This window comes from Thamnophis elegans, chromosome 3, assembly GCF_009769535.1.
Source record: "Thamnophis elegans isolate rThaEle1 chromosome 3, rThaEle1.pri, whole genome shotgun sequence".
Lineage (NCBI taxonomy): Eukaryota > Metazoa > Chordata > Lepidosauria > Squamata > Colubridae > Thamnophis > Thamnophis elegans.
In genome coordinates this window covers 69,745,646-69,764,685 of record NC_045543.1, presented here as the reverse complement: position 1 = coordinate 69,764,685, position 19,040 = coordinate 69,745,646, and the positions used below count along the sequence as shown (strand labels likewise).

The 19,040-nt window shown below is 36.9% G+C and overlaps 1 protein-coding gene across 2 annotated transcripts in view; it reads left to right on the top strand.

Annotated features, from left to right (window-relative positions):
- The window catches only part of CCDC171 (coiled-coil domain containing 171), a 186,626-nt gene that overhangs the window by 88,585 nt on the left and 79,001 nt on the right, over positions 1-19,040 (top strand). For both annotated transcript variants that reach the window (XM_032214660.1, XM_032214661.1), the window contains exons 16-20: positions 541-1,051; positions 2,545-2,661; positions 8,106-8,332; positions 9,023-9,205; positions 11,162-11,347. In XM_032214660.1, coding sequence (XP_032070551.1) covers positions 541-1,051; positions 2,545-2,661; positions 8,106-8,332; positions 9,023-9,205; positions 11,162-11,347 — 1,224 coding nt within the window. The remainder of the gene's footprint in view (positions 1-540; positions 1,052-2,544; positions 2,662-8,105; positions 8,333-9,022; positions 9,206-11,161; positions 11,348-19,040) is intronic.

The window sequence follows — 19,040 nt, the reverse complement described above, 5'->3', positions numbered from 1 at the left end:
CACAGATCATAAGTCAATTTTTTTTCTGCACCATTGTACTTTGAATAGTCACTGAATGAATGATTGTAAGTCAAGGACTACTTGTATATTTTAATTATTGTAGCAACAAAACAGAAATTAGTGTTGAAGTAATGTTTAAAGTCTCTTTTGTTCCACAGATGTGCATCTTGATCACTGCAGTTTACAACTATGTGATTCCCCTCCCCCCATCCCCCAAGAAAATGGGATTTATGGATAGTTTACTGATAATGGCATTAAGGCTGAATCTCAAAGCTTGTTCAGAAATGCGTTTTGATATAGCCAATATGATGTAATGGTTGGAATGTTGAACTTGTGTTCAAACTTATTCTTATCTATGAGAATCAATGTATGACTTTGGCCTACTCAATCAACTGTCAGCCAAACACATTTCACAGAATAGATATAAGAAAAGTAGATCAGCTTCATTTACTCCAGACCGGTCATCAGTAGACTGATCAATTCTCATTCTGTATCCATATTTTGTAAAAAGCTAACATCTTTTTCCTCTATCCAATACAGAAATATCAAGACATGGCAGAAAAAGCCAAAGAGAAGTTCTCTGCTACTGAAAAAGTCCAGGAGCAATTAGTCCTTGAGAATTCACACCTTAAAGCTTTGTTGACGCAGACTCAGAAAGAACATAGATCTCTGCTAGCAGCTTGCGCGCTGTTGTCCGGGGCACTGTATCCCCTCTACTGTCGGTCCTGTGCCCTCTCAACTCAGAGAGATGTTCTCCAGGATCAGGTCAATACCTGTGACATGTTCAAGCAAGAAATCAGGAGACTGGCCAGTGCATTGTGTGAAACTGAGGAGAGGAGGCAAAGCAACAGCAAGGTGAAGAAGAAAAGGCATTCCAGAAGCTGGATACACCTTTTCCGAAAAAGTGTTATTGCGGTGCTGGCTGTCCACAGGCTTCAGATTTTGTGCAGCCAGTCGTGCAGCTCCCTTTTCTCCTGGGTAGATGGTGTCAGAGAAGGCATAGCAATCCCTGTCTGCATTGGAGATTCCAAGGATGTGCATAATCTGTCAAGTAAGATAACATGCTAATGTTTTATATATGTTGTGTCAAACTACACTTTTAGTACTTAAAGTAACCATCCTACTAAGTTGGGGGAGAGGAGAACTGATGCTTCACAATTTGAGGGGAGAATTTATGTTTAAAATGTCAAAACTAAATTTAGTAAGTGAATTAAATCAATTGAAACCCCCAGCGTTGGTATAAATGTATTGGAATGTTTACTGAATTGATAATAAACTGGAGCTGAATTTAATTGCATTTGGATAAGATAGCATGCTAAGTAAGAATTATGATGCTTGGGTTCAAATGTCATATTAAACTATAAGAAGGAAATCTTTCAATGGTAATTTTATTAAAATTACTATTGCAAGTACAATTAAAAAGGTGAACTAATAGAAACTAAAAATAATAAAAGAAAAAATAGAAAGTGCAGAAAACAAAAATAGAAAAAAAATAGTAAAGAAAAGAATATAGATAGCAAAATGACTTTTCCATTCATCACAAGTTTAAACAAATTTTAGTACCTTAAATCATCTTCTCTTAAAATACAACAAATTGTTTCTTTTTCATACATGTTATCTCTTATTTATAAAAAAAATATATCCTTAAAGGTTTGTTGTTTCAGTCCTGATCATCAAACATCCTTGTGGTGAGATGGGCAAAAAACAAATTAAACAAACAACAAAAAAGGGTTACAAAGATGACATCATAAATGTTTTAACTTTGATCAAATAAACCAACCTTATATTCCTTCCTTTTACTTTTAACAATCTGTAGTCCCTTCAAACAGTGTCCTAAAACTTGTCATTTTTCTTTTTTTCCCCACAAAATTCTTCAGTGCTTTAACAAACTTCTTTTGTTAATGTAATGTAAAAAAATTGTCCAGGTCACTCCCTTGGTATTTTATTTGTATATCCTTTTTAATTATTGAGAGATCGGTTAGTTCTTTTGTATGTCCAGTATTTCCATATCATTCTTGTAGCCTGTCATTTTTAAATCCACTTTCAGATCAATCACAATCTTGTTAAAGTAAAATTTGTTCTTCTTTTGTAACTGCTTTGAAACATAGTCTTTCTACAGAGGCAGACACTTTTAAAATTAACTTGTGGGTACATTGATAAAAATGAACTTGCCTATTCATTCATTTTATTTCATGTGAAGCTTTATATCGATCACTAAATCTATACTTATGGTGGATGTATTTAATAATTATACTTTTAACTTCTGATTTCATGTGGAAATTGTTTGTTTCACCTTTCTTTGAAATATATTAGAAAGATTTTATTGTGCATTTTTCGGAATTAAAACAGTTTCTTTTCCAAGAACAATATGAAAATAAGACTCCAGAAATTATTTTAAAGTATATTCAAATTTATCATATTAAAATCAAAATTAAATGTGCCCAGTTCTGATTTCATACCAAGCTATAATGAATTGTGTAATTAATAATGTCTGTTTCTATAGGATGAAAAAAAAATATTTTCCCCCTCTCTTTTGTAATGTAGGACAACAAAAGGAGGAGATTCACTGCCTTCAAGCATTCAGTTGGTTTACCAGTTGTGACCTTCTTACTGCAGTCCTTAATTCTATGGCTGAGTTACAAGAAGTAATTAGCAAGGCAGGTAATGTCTGAGTTTCTTCATTGGATTAGCCTTGATAAATCAATTCCTTTAAAAAATAGGGGTGAGGCAAACTGTTGATAGCATGAACTACTATTACCTAGAAATAAGTGAACTGGCTATAATAACAATAGCAATAAATCTTACATATCACTTCACAGTCCTTTACAGCCCTCTCTAAGTGGTTTACAGAGTCAGCATATTGCCCCCAACAATTTGTGTCCTCATTTTACCCACCTCGGAAGGATGGAAGGCTGAGTCAACCCTGAGCCTGGTGAAATTTGAACTGCCAAAATTGCAGGCAGCAGACTAGCCTGTAGTACTGCACTCTAAACACTGCAACACTGTGGCTCATAATTATAGTTGGATGTTCTTATGGGCATTTGAAAGAACCAGAATGGTCCAAATCAATGCAGAGTTCTATGAGTCTGGTGAATCAACTCCTAACTTGATTCCTTCTTTCTTATTAGGCCAGCGTATGTTTTCAGTTGTGACCACTGTAATTTAATTAAAGGGTTCTCAAACTGTCAATTAGGACTTCCTGAGCAGTTTTGACAACTTAGAGTAAGGCACACTATTTTTAAAAAAAATCACTATCTCGCAAGAAGAAGGGGAGCATTGCCAAAACTTGCTTGGAGTCTGCTTAGCCCACTGTCTAAGCAAGCCAGCTGCAGAATTTGCCTAAGCAATGTGAGGGTCCATTTTGACAACGTCCCTGCTTTGTTGGCAAAGGCAAAGCAGTGAGGCTTTCAAAACTCATTTTAGGCTCTTCCTATGCAGATCTTCAGTGGGCAAGGTATAGTATAAGTACCACCATGTCAAAAGATCCTTGACTTAAGCCGTTATTTCTGAGTTTGCTTACAGAGTCCTGCACTGACTTTAGAATAGAATAGAATAGAATTCTTTATTGGTCAAGTGTGATTGGACGCATAAGGAATTTGTCTTTGGTGCATATGCTCTCAGTGTACATAAAAGGGAAAAAAGAGAGGAAAAAAATACATCAGGAATCATAAGATACAACATTTATTGATAGTTATAGGTTACTAAAAAGTAACAATATAAATCATAAACATACAAGCAACATGGTTAAGTGATTGTCAATACTATGTTTTCAAATACATTTTCCAAATTGAAAATTGAAAAATAAGGAGCTGCAAGAAAAGATGTGACTTACCTTAGAATTACAGATGGTTTTAATAAAAGAGCTGGATAAAAAGCATTGGTTCATGACTTTGATCAACCACTTTGCACGTAGTAGTAGTGGTGATAAATGCAGTGAGAATAAGTGATGCAAGAGTGTTCTACGTTTGCAGTTAATACCTGAACACCTCTGTACATTACAATTGGCAATTTTTAGAAACAATGCAGTAATGGAACACATGACGTCCTGTACTCATTCACACATTAATTCTATGCTTATGCTCAATAAATGAATGTCTTAATATACCCAAACTTCAGGGAATTAAAAAGTAGATGAAACAGGTAGTTCTTGACATACAACTGTTTGTGTAATGATAGTCTAAAGTTACAAGGGTACTGAAAAAAGTGACTCATTACCATTTTTCAACTTAATAACCGTTGCTGCATCCCCATGGTCACGTGATTTACATTCGGATGCCAGACAACCGACTCATACTTGTGACAGTTGCAATGTCCTGGAGTCATGTGATCCCCTTTTGCAACCTTCTGGAAAGCAAAACTATTGGGAAAGCCGGATTCACTTAACAGCCATGTTACTAATTTAAGAACTGCAATGATTCGCTTAACAAATGTGGTAAGAAAAGTCATAAAATGGAGCAAAACTCACCTAACAAATTTCTCATGTTAGCAACATAAACATTGGCCTCAATTGTGACCGTAAGTCGAGGGCTACCTGTACTGCATAAGCCAGTTAGTGTTAAAAATTCCAGCAATAAAGGCCATGGCATATTATAGGTGTTGAACATCTAGCAACATTTCTAGAATGTCTTATTTGTGCCGAAGACTGATGCCTGCAGACTGGATGTTGTGGCTCAGAAGCTGCTGACCAATATTCACATATATGATTCTGGGTAGAACTCTTTCTGCCCATGCGGGCCCATTTTTTCAATTCACCCCTTGAAGTGATGTTTTAGGTGACTATGATTTTACTGCTTAAGAAATGTCACGTCTTGGCATGCCTGTGCGAGGTGAAAAATATTTACACTTTGCACCAGCTCTCTTTGGTCAGAATGCATTTCTTAATCAGGTTGGTGGTGGGGTGGTGGTGGAGGGGATTGCAGGTTGTTCAAACATAGTTGCTCAAGCAAAGATGAATTCCACTGAGGGCTCCAGATGGCACATCTTCAAAACTATCTTCAACGAGGCAAGGAGCTTTACCTTAAGTTAAAATGTACAACAACAATCCATGATTTGAAGAACGCTGCAAGTAGTTTCATGTGTCGAAGGGTACTTGGGTCCTGCTTTGAAACCTCAGCCAACTTTGTTTGACCACAGCTTTTGGAAACTGAGAGTGGTTTCAAACTAGCTAGATAGGATGTTGAGGTCTGCTATTCAAAGGCACATATAAACATACAATCCCACTGGGCACGTCGCACAACCTCTAGAGTGCACGTAAAGTAGCTTTTTGGAAGCAGGCCATGGAATGTATTCTTACACGATGGCTATTTTTTAACACTAGACTCAAGTTTACAGGGAAGCCAACTCTGTTGATTTGACAGAGTGATTGTGAACATTTGCAGTTCGGAATTTCAAAGGTCCACGATCTTTTTGGCATGTAAATATCAGGGAGGAATTTTATCCTTCTCCTCCTCCTTCTCCTTTGTTGAAGAAGAAAAATGCATGCCATTCTCCCGTCACCCGAGTAATATTTGTCACTTTTCATTGGGTTTTGCTTCACTTGCTTCATTTGTTTGTTGCTCTTTGTACTGTAACTGTTTGTATAAGACATTTCTCACACACTCATCATAACATAAATTATTTAGTGCTTTTACTGTAATTCCTAGATATTTGTGGCCAGGTACTTAAAGTGTATATATTCTTTTCCCTCTGGTTATAGATACAGCAGAATACAGTACCTTCTGGAATTGTGTTCTATTCTCATTTCACCTCTCAAAACCATGAATGATTCTAACTCATACATTTCTTTGTTTTAGTCAAAACCATTATTCATTAAAAATTGACTAGAGGTGATGCTTTGCTTTTAGATAGTATATGCTTTTCTGTCCTAGATAAGTTTTCTTTTTTCCCTGTCTCTTTTTAACCCTTCAAATCTGTCTGGCAAGCCTTAAATACAATTGTTCTGATATTAATCTGAAAATTGTGTTTATCACAGTCTATACTTCTAATTGTATATGGAATGATATGGTTAAGTATTATGATATTTCAACCTGTGTGATTCTAGTGCTTGACCAGATTACAATTTTATTTAAAACTCTTTCCAAAAGAAGATGAAAAAAATATTTAAAACATTATCAGATTTTATTATTTAATTCAATTCATCTCCCAGTCTCTGATTCCATACAATGACTAGAAAAGCTAAGAAATTTACATAACTGTTTTGACATTTCTAGTTGGAATTTAAGATCAGATTCCAGCAGTTGGTGCTTTCCAGATGTGTTTGGACCATATCTTTCAGAATTCTAGAAGTTTCCAGAGTGATCTGAGGAGCCTAAGCTTATGCTCTCAGAGAAGAACCCTACCCTGTCACCTAGGACACCATTTCTGAAAACAATATGGCTTTTTAAGCCCAATTTGTAAAGAAAGGTGAATGGTCCATAAATCAAAGATTTCTCCAATAAACAAACAAACAAACAAATAAATAAATCCATCCCTCTGAGTAAGCCATCCAGCAAACTTTGGATCTCTGCCAAGGTGACATGTAATTGGAAAATATTATTTTATAGATGAACAAGTTTTGTACATACTAAGATTTTTAAAAAATGAATGCTGCGCTTATTATTTCATAGAAAATAAATTGATTCAGCAGCACCTACTTTATTCAGATGTTACCAGATCAGTTTACATCTGGTAACAGATGGAAAGAATTTTCTGGAACTCTTATTTGTATTTCATTTTACCTCGAAAATGAAAATCACTTCATTTTCATTCTTAGCAGTGTGTGTATATGAGAGTATGTGTCTGTAGGAAGCTGGCTTGCTCTGAAAATATGCCTTGAGAGGCTTTCTACTTTAAACTTTAGAACAAATATTTTAATTCTCTACAGCAACAAGAGATCTGGTATTCTCCTGAATAACTATAAGCTCTGCCATAGTTGTCATCTTACCCTGATAATATCACAAGACAAGTAATGACAGATTAAGACCTGACTTGCAGAGGGGAAACTAAATTACAAGACTTTTATTAAGGCATAAATAAACCTATTAGCCATTATCTAGAATACCAATTAGTAGAAGGAGCACTGACAATTTTATTTATCAACATTAAACACAATTATTAATTACAGACCTGACGAATCTACCAGTAAGCAGAACATGTTGGGTGTGCTGGAGGCTTAAGCCCATTATATGAGAAGGCTGATTACCAGAACCCTATGGGGAAATAAGTAATTGTAGTTGTAAAATTTTAATTGCCTTGGAATAAGGTAAATTATATTCTCTTGTCTTAGAATATAAATAGTATGGCATTAAGGTACAAGCCTCAGTAGTTTTAAGCAGCACATGATTTAGACATCCAAGCTATAAGAAACAAGAAAAAGAAACAGTTATATTTGTAGCAGTTAACTTATTTTTTGCTTTGAATTAGTAAATTCATTGATGGTGATAAGCAGCTTTGTGTCTGCTCCTCCGGCAAGTCTTAAGTGTCATATATTGTTACCTTTGGATTAATGAAAGAACAAAAATGCCCCAGGGTTGCATAAGAGCATATAGTTGTTCAACCAACCAATCCATTGTTTCTCTTGAACCAGTGTCTGTTATTGAACATGGAAGTGCAATCTGAATGGTTATCAATAGGAATTTAATATCTCTATCTGTGAAGCTGGACCAAAAAAAAAAAAATCTTTCTCACCAACAGCATTATAGCTTCAAAGTGAAGCAAACCTTCTATTCCAAAACTATTTGCATCACACCTTTTAAGAGGTTTATCTAGAAAGTTTCATTCGGCCTTTTCTAAAATTCAAATGAATTTTCATGAAAAAATATTCTGCAGAAACTGCCTGGTTTTGATTGTAGACTAGATTGCTTGAAACCACTTCACTAAAAGAGGTTTTGGGAAATCAGCTACGTGGTAAACAACCCAGCTTTCTTTTTCAGTAGAAATTCAGTAGAATTTCTTAATCAGCTTTCAGTGAAATTGCTTAGAATGGGAGCTTTAAGAAGACTCTACCCTATGCAAGAACCTGTCATCGATTATTACCGCCATCAGATATTTCCAACCCCCCTTTTTAAAAAATGTGTCCACAGATACAACCCAACTCTATTTACAGACTGGTTCTTTTTCTTTCAAAGATATGAAATCCTGGCTTTCGGGGCACTTGCTCACCAACGCAGCCAAAAATTCTTTTTCAAAACTTATGGAGAAACTTTGCGTTGTGATGGAAGTTACTCCAATGGACAGCAGCCGGAGTATGACTTATGTAGAAAAAGACTCCTTGGTTCAAAGACTGGCTCGTGGGCTCCATAAAATAAACGCACAGACCCTTGAAGCTGGCATAACTGACAGGACCCCTGCTACGGTTGGTATGATCAGTTACATTATGGAAGCTTTCCCATTGTGCTGAAATGTTAATCCTTTCTTAGTTTTACTCATCAGACTGCTTAGCTCTCTAAAGGAAAATTAAAGGAGGTGCAAGAAAAGAGGCAATATTTTTCAGGCTTTCCCTCAATTTGATATTATTTCAGTAATTCTTTCCCAAAACCTTTTAGCATTGTTTCTGTCATTTGCTGCTCAAGGCAATGTGCAGTGTTCTTTTAAAATGCCCCTGTAAGGTAATGGATGATTTTAATTTCAAAAACCCTGTGATTACCCACTGCATATTCGGGATGCATGCTGTTACCAAAGACATTTCCCCCCCAAAATACAGTAACTGCTCTCCATACTTATTTTCATTTTAAGAAAATACTGTGTGTGTCTATATCTATCAATCATCTATCTATCTATCTATCTATCTATCTATCTATCTATCTATCTATCTATCTATCTATCTATCTATCTATCTATCTATCCATCCATCCATCCATCCATCCATCCATCCATCTATCTATCTATCTATCTGAGTTGCTTTGAGAATACTTTACACTTATGGCTGAATTTAGAAAAGGGAAGCTTCGTCTTAATTTGCTCAGGTATTCCAAGCTACTGATTTATTACCCAATCAGCATATTTTCTAGATAACACATTGTTCCTGTTCTTTTTTTAATACCAGAAAACCATAGCATTCTTGCAGAAGCAGATATTTGAATTTACACAAAGACTGCACACAGCAGAAGTAGAACGGCGGTCATTGCGCTTGGAGCTCACAGAATTCAAACGGAATTTGAATGAGATGAAGAAAGAGGCTGACAAAGCTCATAGTTTTCAAGAGCAATTATATGTGTTTAAGCAATCTGTAAGTCTATTTGATTAGAAGGAGGGAGGGAATAATCAGCTTTAAAGGAGGGGATTCTATTTAGCATGCTTTAAATATCCATTGAAGAACTTCTACGTACTTAGGTGGGATTCTTCATTCTTGCTTTCCCTAACACTCGCACAAACCCCTCTCTATGTCTTGTGAATTCTCAGCTGGGAGTCAGTTCTATTAAAAGAAAAGGCCAAAGACACTCCTAGTACAATTAGTCCATTATATTGCAGAATAAGGTAGGTTAGTCAATAATCTATTCAGAAAAGCTGAATTCTTGGTCTGTTGAATTAGGCTGTTTGCGCTGTAGGAGAACTGGAATTTGAAAACTCAAATGATCTATGGACAACATCACTCAGTATGTTTTTATATACATTCTATGTGTATTCCACACTGCATTTTGCAAATGGTTGGCAAAATTGGCGAACAAAGCAAGTCTTCTGCACGTGCTGCAAAAGGTCTACATTTACCAGGTCTACATTAGATTGAACAAGTGATCTAACAAGGATTATTACCTGGCAGCTATACAGGAGGCAGTTTATTTGCAGATGGGCAGTATTTGCTGCTGCTTCATGTGACTGAAGGTGATCACCATTCATGAAGGTCCGCCTGTTGTCACATGTAGTAGCTTGGATTTCTGAAGGCTTTTCCTTTACATGTCAACATTGCTTGTGTCGAGGACCTTTGTAAAAGCCACATGTCTTCTGGAAATAGTCTGAATTCCTGGGAAAGGAAGAATAAACATTGACAATACTAAAGAATAAAACAGAATAGAATTCTTTATTGGCCAAGTGTGATTGGACACACAAGAAATTTGTCTTGGTGCATATGGTCTCAGTGTACATAAAATAAAAAATACATTCATCAAGAATCATAAGGAGAACACTTAATGATAGTCATAGGGTACAAATCAGAGGTGGGTTGCTTCCGGTTTTACTACCGGTTCCCTTTGCGTGCACTTTGTCTTTGTCTTAAGCAGAGAGACAAAGTTTTAACTGTTATATATTTCATTTTGTCTTGCAACATGTAAATTGACAAGAATGGATAAATAAGGACTAAGGTTCTATAGGTTGGTAGCCAGTTTTTCCAGAACATTTTAGGCAGTGCCAAATAAGACATTAGATGAAGTCTGGGTGACTCTGTAATTAAACACATGGAGCAATATGGAGATTCTGTTCAAATTAACTCCTTTTGTAGAATAAATAGTAATAGTAACAACAACAACAACAATTGTAGTTTCCTGCAATAACACCAGCAGAACTGCAAAAAACATTGCTACTTGGAACATCGTATATTTTAAGAAGGTACTTGGTTGATACCTAGGACGCTGGCAGCCACCTGTATCAACCATTAGCATCAATCAATGGTATTTGTGATGCTTTTTGAATGTTCAGTTAACTGAGTTTCATGTTTAATAAATAAAATATAATAATAATAATAATTATAATAATACTAAGTGGAACTGCAAAAAACTATGCTACTCGGAACAACATACATTTTAAGAAGATACTTGGTCGATACCTAGGATGCTGGCAGCAACCGGTGTCAACCATCAGAGCCAATCAGTGATATTTGTGATACATTTTTAAATGTTCAGTTGACTGAGTTTCATGTTTAATGAATAAAATAGGTAATATTACTACTAATAGTAGTAGTCATAATAATAATAATAATAAAATCTTTCTTGGGATAATTTGAAAGAAAAGCTTTCTTGATGCCTGCACTTCTGCTTCAGCTTTTTGAGAAATCTTGCAAATAAAAATCACCTGGCATTAACATTGTCTAATGGCCCTGGCTTGGAGAGAAGAGCCTCTCTAGGGCAAATATATTGAGCGTTTTAAAACTTTTACATTAGAATGTTGCATATTGGCAAGTGGGATACTGAAAATCAAGCATATAAACAATGCTGCTGCTTCATGACAGAACACAATTTATTTCCTTTATCAGAAATTGATCACCCACGAGAGGTTTGAAAGTGCATGTGAAGAACTAAATAATGCATTACTCCGGGAGCAGCAGGCCCAAATGCTTTTGAAGGAACAGGCGCAGCAGCTCCAGGAGTTGCAATTTAAACTGGAATTGCATTCTTCGGAAGAGGCAGACAAAAAACAAACTCTCAGCGATGCTGTAAAGGTAGGATGGTATTTCTTCAAAAGTAAAAAAAAAGAAAAGAATAAATATGCGACATTCACTTGAAAGCAATGTTTAGGTTTTTAGGAAAACAGAAACGATATAAAGTGTAGCCGCTCAGGTAAACAGAGAGCTGATGTAGGAAACCCACCCAGATAGAAAGAGAAAAACAGTCCGTGTTGAGGGAAGAGTGGAGGGGGACTTCTTAAAATTAAATAAAATATAAAGATTGAGCCTGGGTTTGTTGTTAAGAAAACAAAAGGACACAGGTCCTGTCCATTCCTCCTGGCCCCAGTGTGTTGAATTTAAAATGCATGTAGTAATTCATTTCATCCTTCTGACATCTTTCAAAGAATTAGTCTGGACAAAGAGGAAGTTGTTTAAAATCAAAAAGGAGAAAGCTCATATTTTTGTGGTCAGCTCCTGATCCTTAAGCCATGGTTATTTTTCTTCGTTTGTTCTTCAGAAGGCCAAGGAGGCAGTTAATTGGCCAGTTGCTCTACAAATTTGCAGTATTTATTACATATGCATGTTTCCCTCTGGGGAACGGGGCAAGCTATGTAATCAGCGCATTTTCCTATATAGCTCTGCTGTTCTACTTACTACTTCCTGAAAAAGAAGATGTAACCGGTTTTCCTTTAGAGGTGGGGGCCGATGGTGGCTTTATTGCTGCAGCTCTTTTTCTCTTATCAAGAAGGAAAAGGGGGATGAATGGGAAGGAAATATGGCTACTTGTATTGCTCAAACAGCTCAATATTGCAAGGCACAGGTCATCCTTGACTTATAACTACAATCGAGCCCAAAATTTCTGTGGCTAAGTGAGAAATTTGTTAAGTGGGTTGGGGAATTTTACACACTTTTCTTGCCAAATTTGTTAAGTAAATCACTGCAGTGATTAAATAAGTAACCCTGTTGTTAAATGAATCTGACTTCCCCCTTGACTTTGCTTGTGAGCAGGGGATCACAAAAGGGGATCATATCAGAGGTGGTATTCAGCAGGTTCTGACAAGTTCTGGAGAACCAGTAGCGGAAATTTTGAATAGTTCAGAGAACCGGTAAATACCACCTCTGATTGGCCCCGACCCCATCTATTCTCTGCCTCCTGAGTCCCAGCTGATTGGAAGGGAATGGGGATTTTGCAGTATCCTTCCCCAGCCATGCCCAAGCCACGCCCACCAAGCCACGCCCATAGAACCGGTAGTAAAACAAATTGAATCCCACCACTGGATCACATGAACCCCAGGACACTGCATAATACATATGAACCGATTGTCAAGCACCTGAATGCAAATCACGTGACCGTTGCAACTGTCGTAAGTATGAAAAATGCTCATAAGTCACTTTTTTCGGTGCTGTTGCAACTTCGGACAATCACTAAGTGAATTTGTGTAACTCGACGGCCATCTGTACTTTCATTCCAGGATTGCCAACATCTCTTTGCAAGACTTCTGCCTGGAAATAAAATTGATGTCTACAGAATGGCAGACTAATTTCCTGGCAAAAGTGGGAAGACACACACCCTCTCCAAATCATCTTTAATGGCCACACTGTTAAAATAGACAAGGAAACAGAACCAAGAAGTAAATGAGTCTGTGAGAAAAATGAAATGCTGTTTATCGAAATAAGTGTAAGGGTGAGGGAAAACAGAGTTGATTAAATTAAATTTTAATTAAAGTTAAACTAATTAGATACAGTTAATGAAGTTAATCTCTTAATAATTTGAGACTTTCTTCCCCTTCTGTTACTTTATCCTGATTACCATTCCAAGTTTGAACAGGGTGTCAAATGTTGATGCACCTGGGCAGATCACCAGAGGAGATTAATCATGCTTGGATATTAAAATTAGTGTTTTCAAGAATTGGATGTTAAAATTAGTGTTCAAGAATGTAAACAGATGTTATTATTTAAAAAAACCATTTCTCGGTATAACTGGAATCAGTGAATAACATGTCAAAGATTATAGCAAGTGGTTCTCAATCTTTTCTTCACCATGGACCGACCCCCTTTAAATACCTTTTGTGGCCACAAACCATGGCCAGTGGTGTATTAACCATTAAGCAGACTAAGCATGTGCTTAGGGCACCAGGCCCAAAGGGGGCACCACAAAGTTGAGAAAGGAAAAAAACCCGATGAAGCTTGGCTTTGTTTATACAGTATGTGCAAAGGAGGGGGGGGGGCACTAAGATTTGCCAGTGTTTAGGGCACCAATGAGCCTTAATCCGCCAGTGACCATGGCCATAGACCACCAAGACTTAACTCAAGATTTAAATCATAACATTTCTTCAAGCCTTTGTGGACCCCCTGTGAAAATATCACAGCAAGGGTACACGAACCACAGGTCGAGAACTACTGGATTACAGGTAGTCCTTGATTTACAACAGTTTGTTTAGTGACCATTCAAAGATACAAACGCACTGGAAAAAGGTGACCGTCTTTAACACTGGCGCAACGTGCACTAAGTTCACCTGGTCCAATTAGACTGGGTGTTTAGCAGGATTCACTGGACTGGGGATTTTCTGTTTTTCACTGAGTTGTATTGTGTTGTGGGGGTGCATAAAGGGAGGCTCAGCCAATCTCATTGTACACATGTACTTTGTCAATAAAGGTTTGAATTTGAATTGAGTTGAATTGAACTTACAATCATTGTAGCATCCCCATGGTCACATGATCAAAATTCAGATGTTTAGAAAGTGATTCATATCCAGGAGACATGAGATCACCTTTTGCAACCTTCTGACAAGCAAATCAATGGGGAAGTTAGATTCACTTAACGGCCATCTTACTAACTTAACATCTGCAGTGATTCACTTAACTGTGGCAAGAAAGCTGGTAAAATGGGGCAAAACTCACTTAACAAATGTCTCATTTAGCAACAGAAATGTTGGACTCAACTATAGTCGTAAGTTGAGGACTACCTGTATAGTATTTTTCTATGTAAAGCACAATGTAAACAAATAAAGAATAATTAGGAATAACATTCAAACTTTATCCAGTTTTTTCCCCTAGAAAAACAAACTGAATAGTAAGATTCTTCACAAAGATGACAGCTAATTATAGAAGCACCTAACTCAATTGATGCATAAAATGTACTGATTCAGAAAACAATATTTATAGGAAAAAATATATTTTGTCTATTTATTCATTGAGTTTGAAAACCTGTAGTTTTTAAGAACCTTTAATATTAATGATTATAAAGGCATCAAAGAATAAAGTTGATAATTATATACCATATACTTTGGTTTGTAAGATATATAACATGTATTACTAAGTAGGCAATGTACATTATTCTGTTATTTTCATCCAGTAGGTTTAAAAACTCAGTTGATTAATTTTGCAGCTTTATCGGTTTTAATTATAATCCCATATTTTTTTATCTACCCAATGGTATATCCCATAGAGACAGGCATGCTTGCCAATTATGTTTCAAGGTCAGTCAGAGCTAAGCATAGTTCTTAGATTATTTCTTATAATCTAAGGCAAGGAAAGATAGTAGCCTAGCTTTCTCATTTTGCAACAAAAATTTATGCTTACAAGAGCAAGAATATATACTGTTTTGCACAATAAAACTATCTGGTAATTTCAAACAATAAAACATACTGCTTGAAACATTTTCTATGTCCACAAATACTAGAAACACCTAAGGTTTTTTGCTGTTTTTTTAAAAACATGTGGCCCTTCATCTTCTCCAAAATGTATGGCTGAAAATATTTCATGAGAGAATTTTTGTTAAGTTTTATATATTGATCTTAAGCATATATCATCCATGCAGACACTCAAGGCACATAGTCAGTCATAAAAATAGCAGATGCATACATCACTATTACAAATCAAACAGCAAATAGCAACATTCAAAGGCAGGAGTGGCCCAACCAGAATAAATCATGATAAGAGAACTGACAAGTTACTGATCTAGTGAAAAGTATCCTGAAATGACAGTGTCTTCACTTCCATTAAGTCAACTTGCTGGGGACAAAGAATTGCACAAAAGAGGGTTGAAACAATCTTTGGTACGGTAGGTAGTCCTCAACTTACCACTGTTCACTTAATGATAGTTTGAATGAAGTGCATGTAAAGTACTCCTGGCTATCACAAAAAGTTGCCTACATGGAAATTTGCAAGCTGCTGCCTCTGCCTCCTAAAAGAACTTCTTGTTTCTTGAGGGTGGTCAAAAGAGCTCCCTGCTAAAGGATCTCTGTGCCTGTTCGCACAGAGCTGAAATCCTTTGGCAGATCCCATTTATCTCTGTGGGCCAGCTGAAAGAGCTCCCAGCTGAAGGATTTCAGCTCTGTGCAAATAAGCACAAAGGATTTCAGCTCTGTAAGCAAGTAGAGAGCTGAAATCCTTCAGCAGGGAACTCTTTCAGTCAGGGATGAGAGGGAGCTGAAAGAATGTTTAGCCCCAGAGTGGATAGGCAGCTCAGTAAGAAAAGGAGTGCAGGGTGCCTTGGGGTGGGGAAAGCTTGGCATAGGTGACATATAAGCTTCACCCCACGGGTTAAAAAAAACAAACCCTGAATCATTTTCCAGATAGAGTCCATTTGTCTCTTCCAGAATACCCAGTCAGTATTATAAGCAGTTGTATTGTCTGGATGCTTCCAGAGACTGCCAGGTTGGAAAACTGCCCATCACAATTAGAACTTGTACTTTACATTATAATCTACAGCACGGGTGTGTGTGCGTGTCAAACTTGCAGTGTCACATTGCCGTCACGTGATGTATCATTTAGCAACTTCTATGCTCCTGACTGTAAGACGAGTTGATAATTAATGCATCATAGTAAGGTTGCAAGATTGTATTGGGAAGTATTCTGAGTGATTACCACATAATTATGGGATTCTTAATGAACAGGGATAGAAGCAGGGGTGGGATTTTACTGGTTCGGACTGGTTCTGGTGAACCGGTAGCTCCGACCATCAGCTGGGAGCGAACCACTTCGCTCTGATGATGAAGTGGGCCTGCCCGCCCGCCCCTGTGCTTAACTCACCTATATCTTCTCAGCTGAGCCGCGCAGAAGAGCGGATTGCCGTGCCTATTTGCCTCCCCAGCGGCAAAATTGCATGTGCGTGCAGTATGCGATCACCGAACCAGTTGTTAAACTGGTAGGATCTCACCACTGGATAGAAGAATATGTCATTGCAGGTTTTATCTATTATCTTCATATGCAAGGATTAAGAATGGTTGGTACTAAGTTAGTACTAAGCCTATCATAAACTGAAACATTAGCATCTATAGATTTAGAGAATGATAGTAAAGCATGCATAATCTCAACCTAGTGCCTGAGTAGACTATAACTTATTGCTTTTCCCTTCTCCACCCATTGATTGAAATACTTTCAGGCACTTGGAGTTTAGCAATGCCATAACATAATACTGGACTTTGTACATTCCAAATGTATTTGCTAGGAAAGCTGTCTGATTGTAAGAATTCTCAATCCTACTGCCAAGTGTAATCAGCATATGTTAGGTGCGGCTCTCTAGACTGTGAGTGTTCGTTTGTGATTTTCTTTGTCTCATCCTTTTAAAAGCAGTTGATGAAAGTCTCAGATGCGAGTGAAATGTTCATTGTAAACTCAGAACATAAATTTGGGAGTTTCGTTTAGCAATACAAAGGAATGCTTCTTTTTCTTTTGCCTCTAGATAATAGGCTAGATTTAGATTGCTCGAAGGAGCCTTGATGAGTGCCAGTAACTGTGTTGTCACTTTGGCAAGAAAGAGCAATTCTAAACACTATCTATTAAATTAAAAGCTGTTGTTCATTAAAGAACATAATGTAACTGATTATTCATTAGCGAACAAGTTAATAGTAGACTGTTAATCAAATGTATCATGTTAAAGCAAGCCAGAGAGAGGACGAGAGATCCCCTCTGAATTGTTTGGAGACTAAATTTCATAATTCATTCATTAGTTAAAGGATTTAGTTGTTTAAAAGTTTTGCAGAATGGGTATACTCGGCACCTAAATAATTGATAAAAATTGGTATGAAACAGACATTTCTACCTGCCCTTTGTGAGTAACACAGATTCTTATTCAATCTGTTCTGCCTAAAAAACAGCCATTCTCGTGTAGTATGACAGTGTCTTTGGTAGATAATACCACCACCACCATCATTTTAGCCATTGTCTATCCACTGCAAGATGAAGACCTCTTCCGCCAATTGGACCTGCAATACGATGGTGTCATAGATCCATCTTGCTTTAGGTCTCTTTCATGGACGCTTTTTATCAAGTGGGATCCATTCTATAACTCCCTGGTCCACCTGCCTTCAGTTCGTCTTGCTATGTCACTAGCCCATTTCCATTTCAATTCTTCAACTCTTCTGATGATATCATAGATAGTTAATGTAAGTGTAATCATCTCACTACCTCCTCAAACATATGAAAGAGATGGGAGAAAGATATGCTCTGAAGTTTCCTCTGTGCTGATTTTTCAGATGTTTGCTTTCTCACTGTTGCTATGTCATGTTCAGAAGACCATGGTGGAATTCCTAGGCAACTTTCATTAGAGAACTGAGCTTGATGTTGTGCATTATATGTTGCATCATCCTAAGTTTGAGATGAGATAAGATTGCTGAATGATGGCTCAGTGGTTAAAGATGTTGAGCTTGTCAACTGGAAAGCTGACAGTCCAGATTCGAGACCTGAGCACTGTACGATGGGATGAGTTCCTGTTCTTGCCCAAGCTCTTCAAACCCAGAAGTTCTAAAGCATGCAAATGTGAGTAGATAAATAGGTACCACTTCAGTGGGAAGGTAACAGTGCTCCATGTGCCTTTGCATATAGTCACGCTGGTTACATGCCCACAGAAGTGTCTTAGGACAACACTGGCTCCCTCAGCTAAGAAACTGAGATGAGCATCACCACCTAGAGTTGGACATGACTGGACAGGGGAAACTTTTACCTTTACCTAAGTTTTGTATTATTTGGGATGAAGATTTCCAATACAATCTATCATAGGCTATTAAAAGAAAGCGCATATACCGGTGTATGAATATTCCCTAACAAATGAAAATGCATTTTGAGGGTTTTCCATGCTTTTCTTAACTTAAAAATATCTTCTACGCCTTTTTTCTTTTCCATGGTAATTTTTTTAAAGTCTGTCATTATAGGCTTAATAAATTACTTCATTTTGGTAATTATACTAATAAACGCTTCTGTCCATGACCTTGAAATGCAGAGTGAAAGGGAAAAAGGTCTGTTGATATAGATATGGACGGGATGAAACTGTTTATCAAAGCGCCAAAGTGTACTTCCGTTTAATTTATCTGATATATCTGAAAATGTTTATGGATCTTTAATTTTTATTCAGAAGACAAGAAGGCTTCTTGTTAAATCCAGTTTCCTGAGAGATTTTTGTTAGTGTGCTGAATGAACTGTACAAAGCAGCTATATTAGCTTGAGAGGTATAGAGAGAATCAATAGACTTATAAAACTGCATAGAAGGTTTTTTTTTAATGGTTTAAACTCTATTTTTTCTAGTAGCTTTAATATCAATACCCAGGACTTTTCTTTGGCTTCTGCTATTCCAGTTCTTTATGCGTAACAGATTTCTTTTAAACTGGAGTGTTAATGTATCCCGCAACTATTTTGTAAATGTCTTTATTAATCTTAAGCACCTTTCCCCCTCTTTTCCTTATGTGTGAAGCTTGTGTTTATAGAGTGTTTTAAAAAATGCCTATGAAATCATAATGGCTGTTCAGAT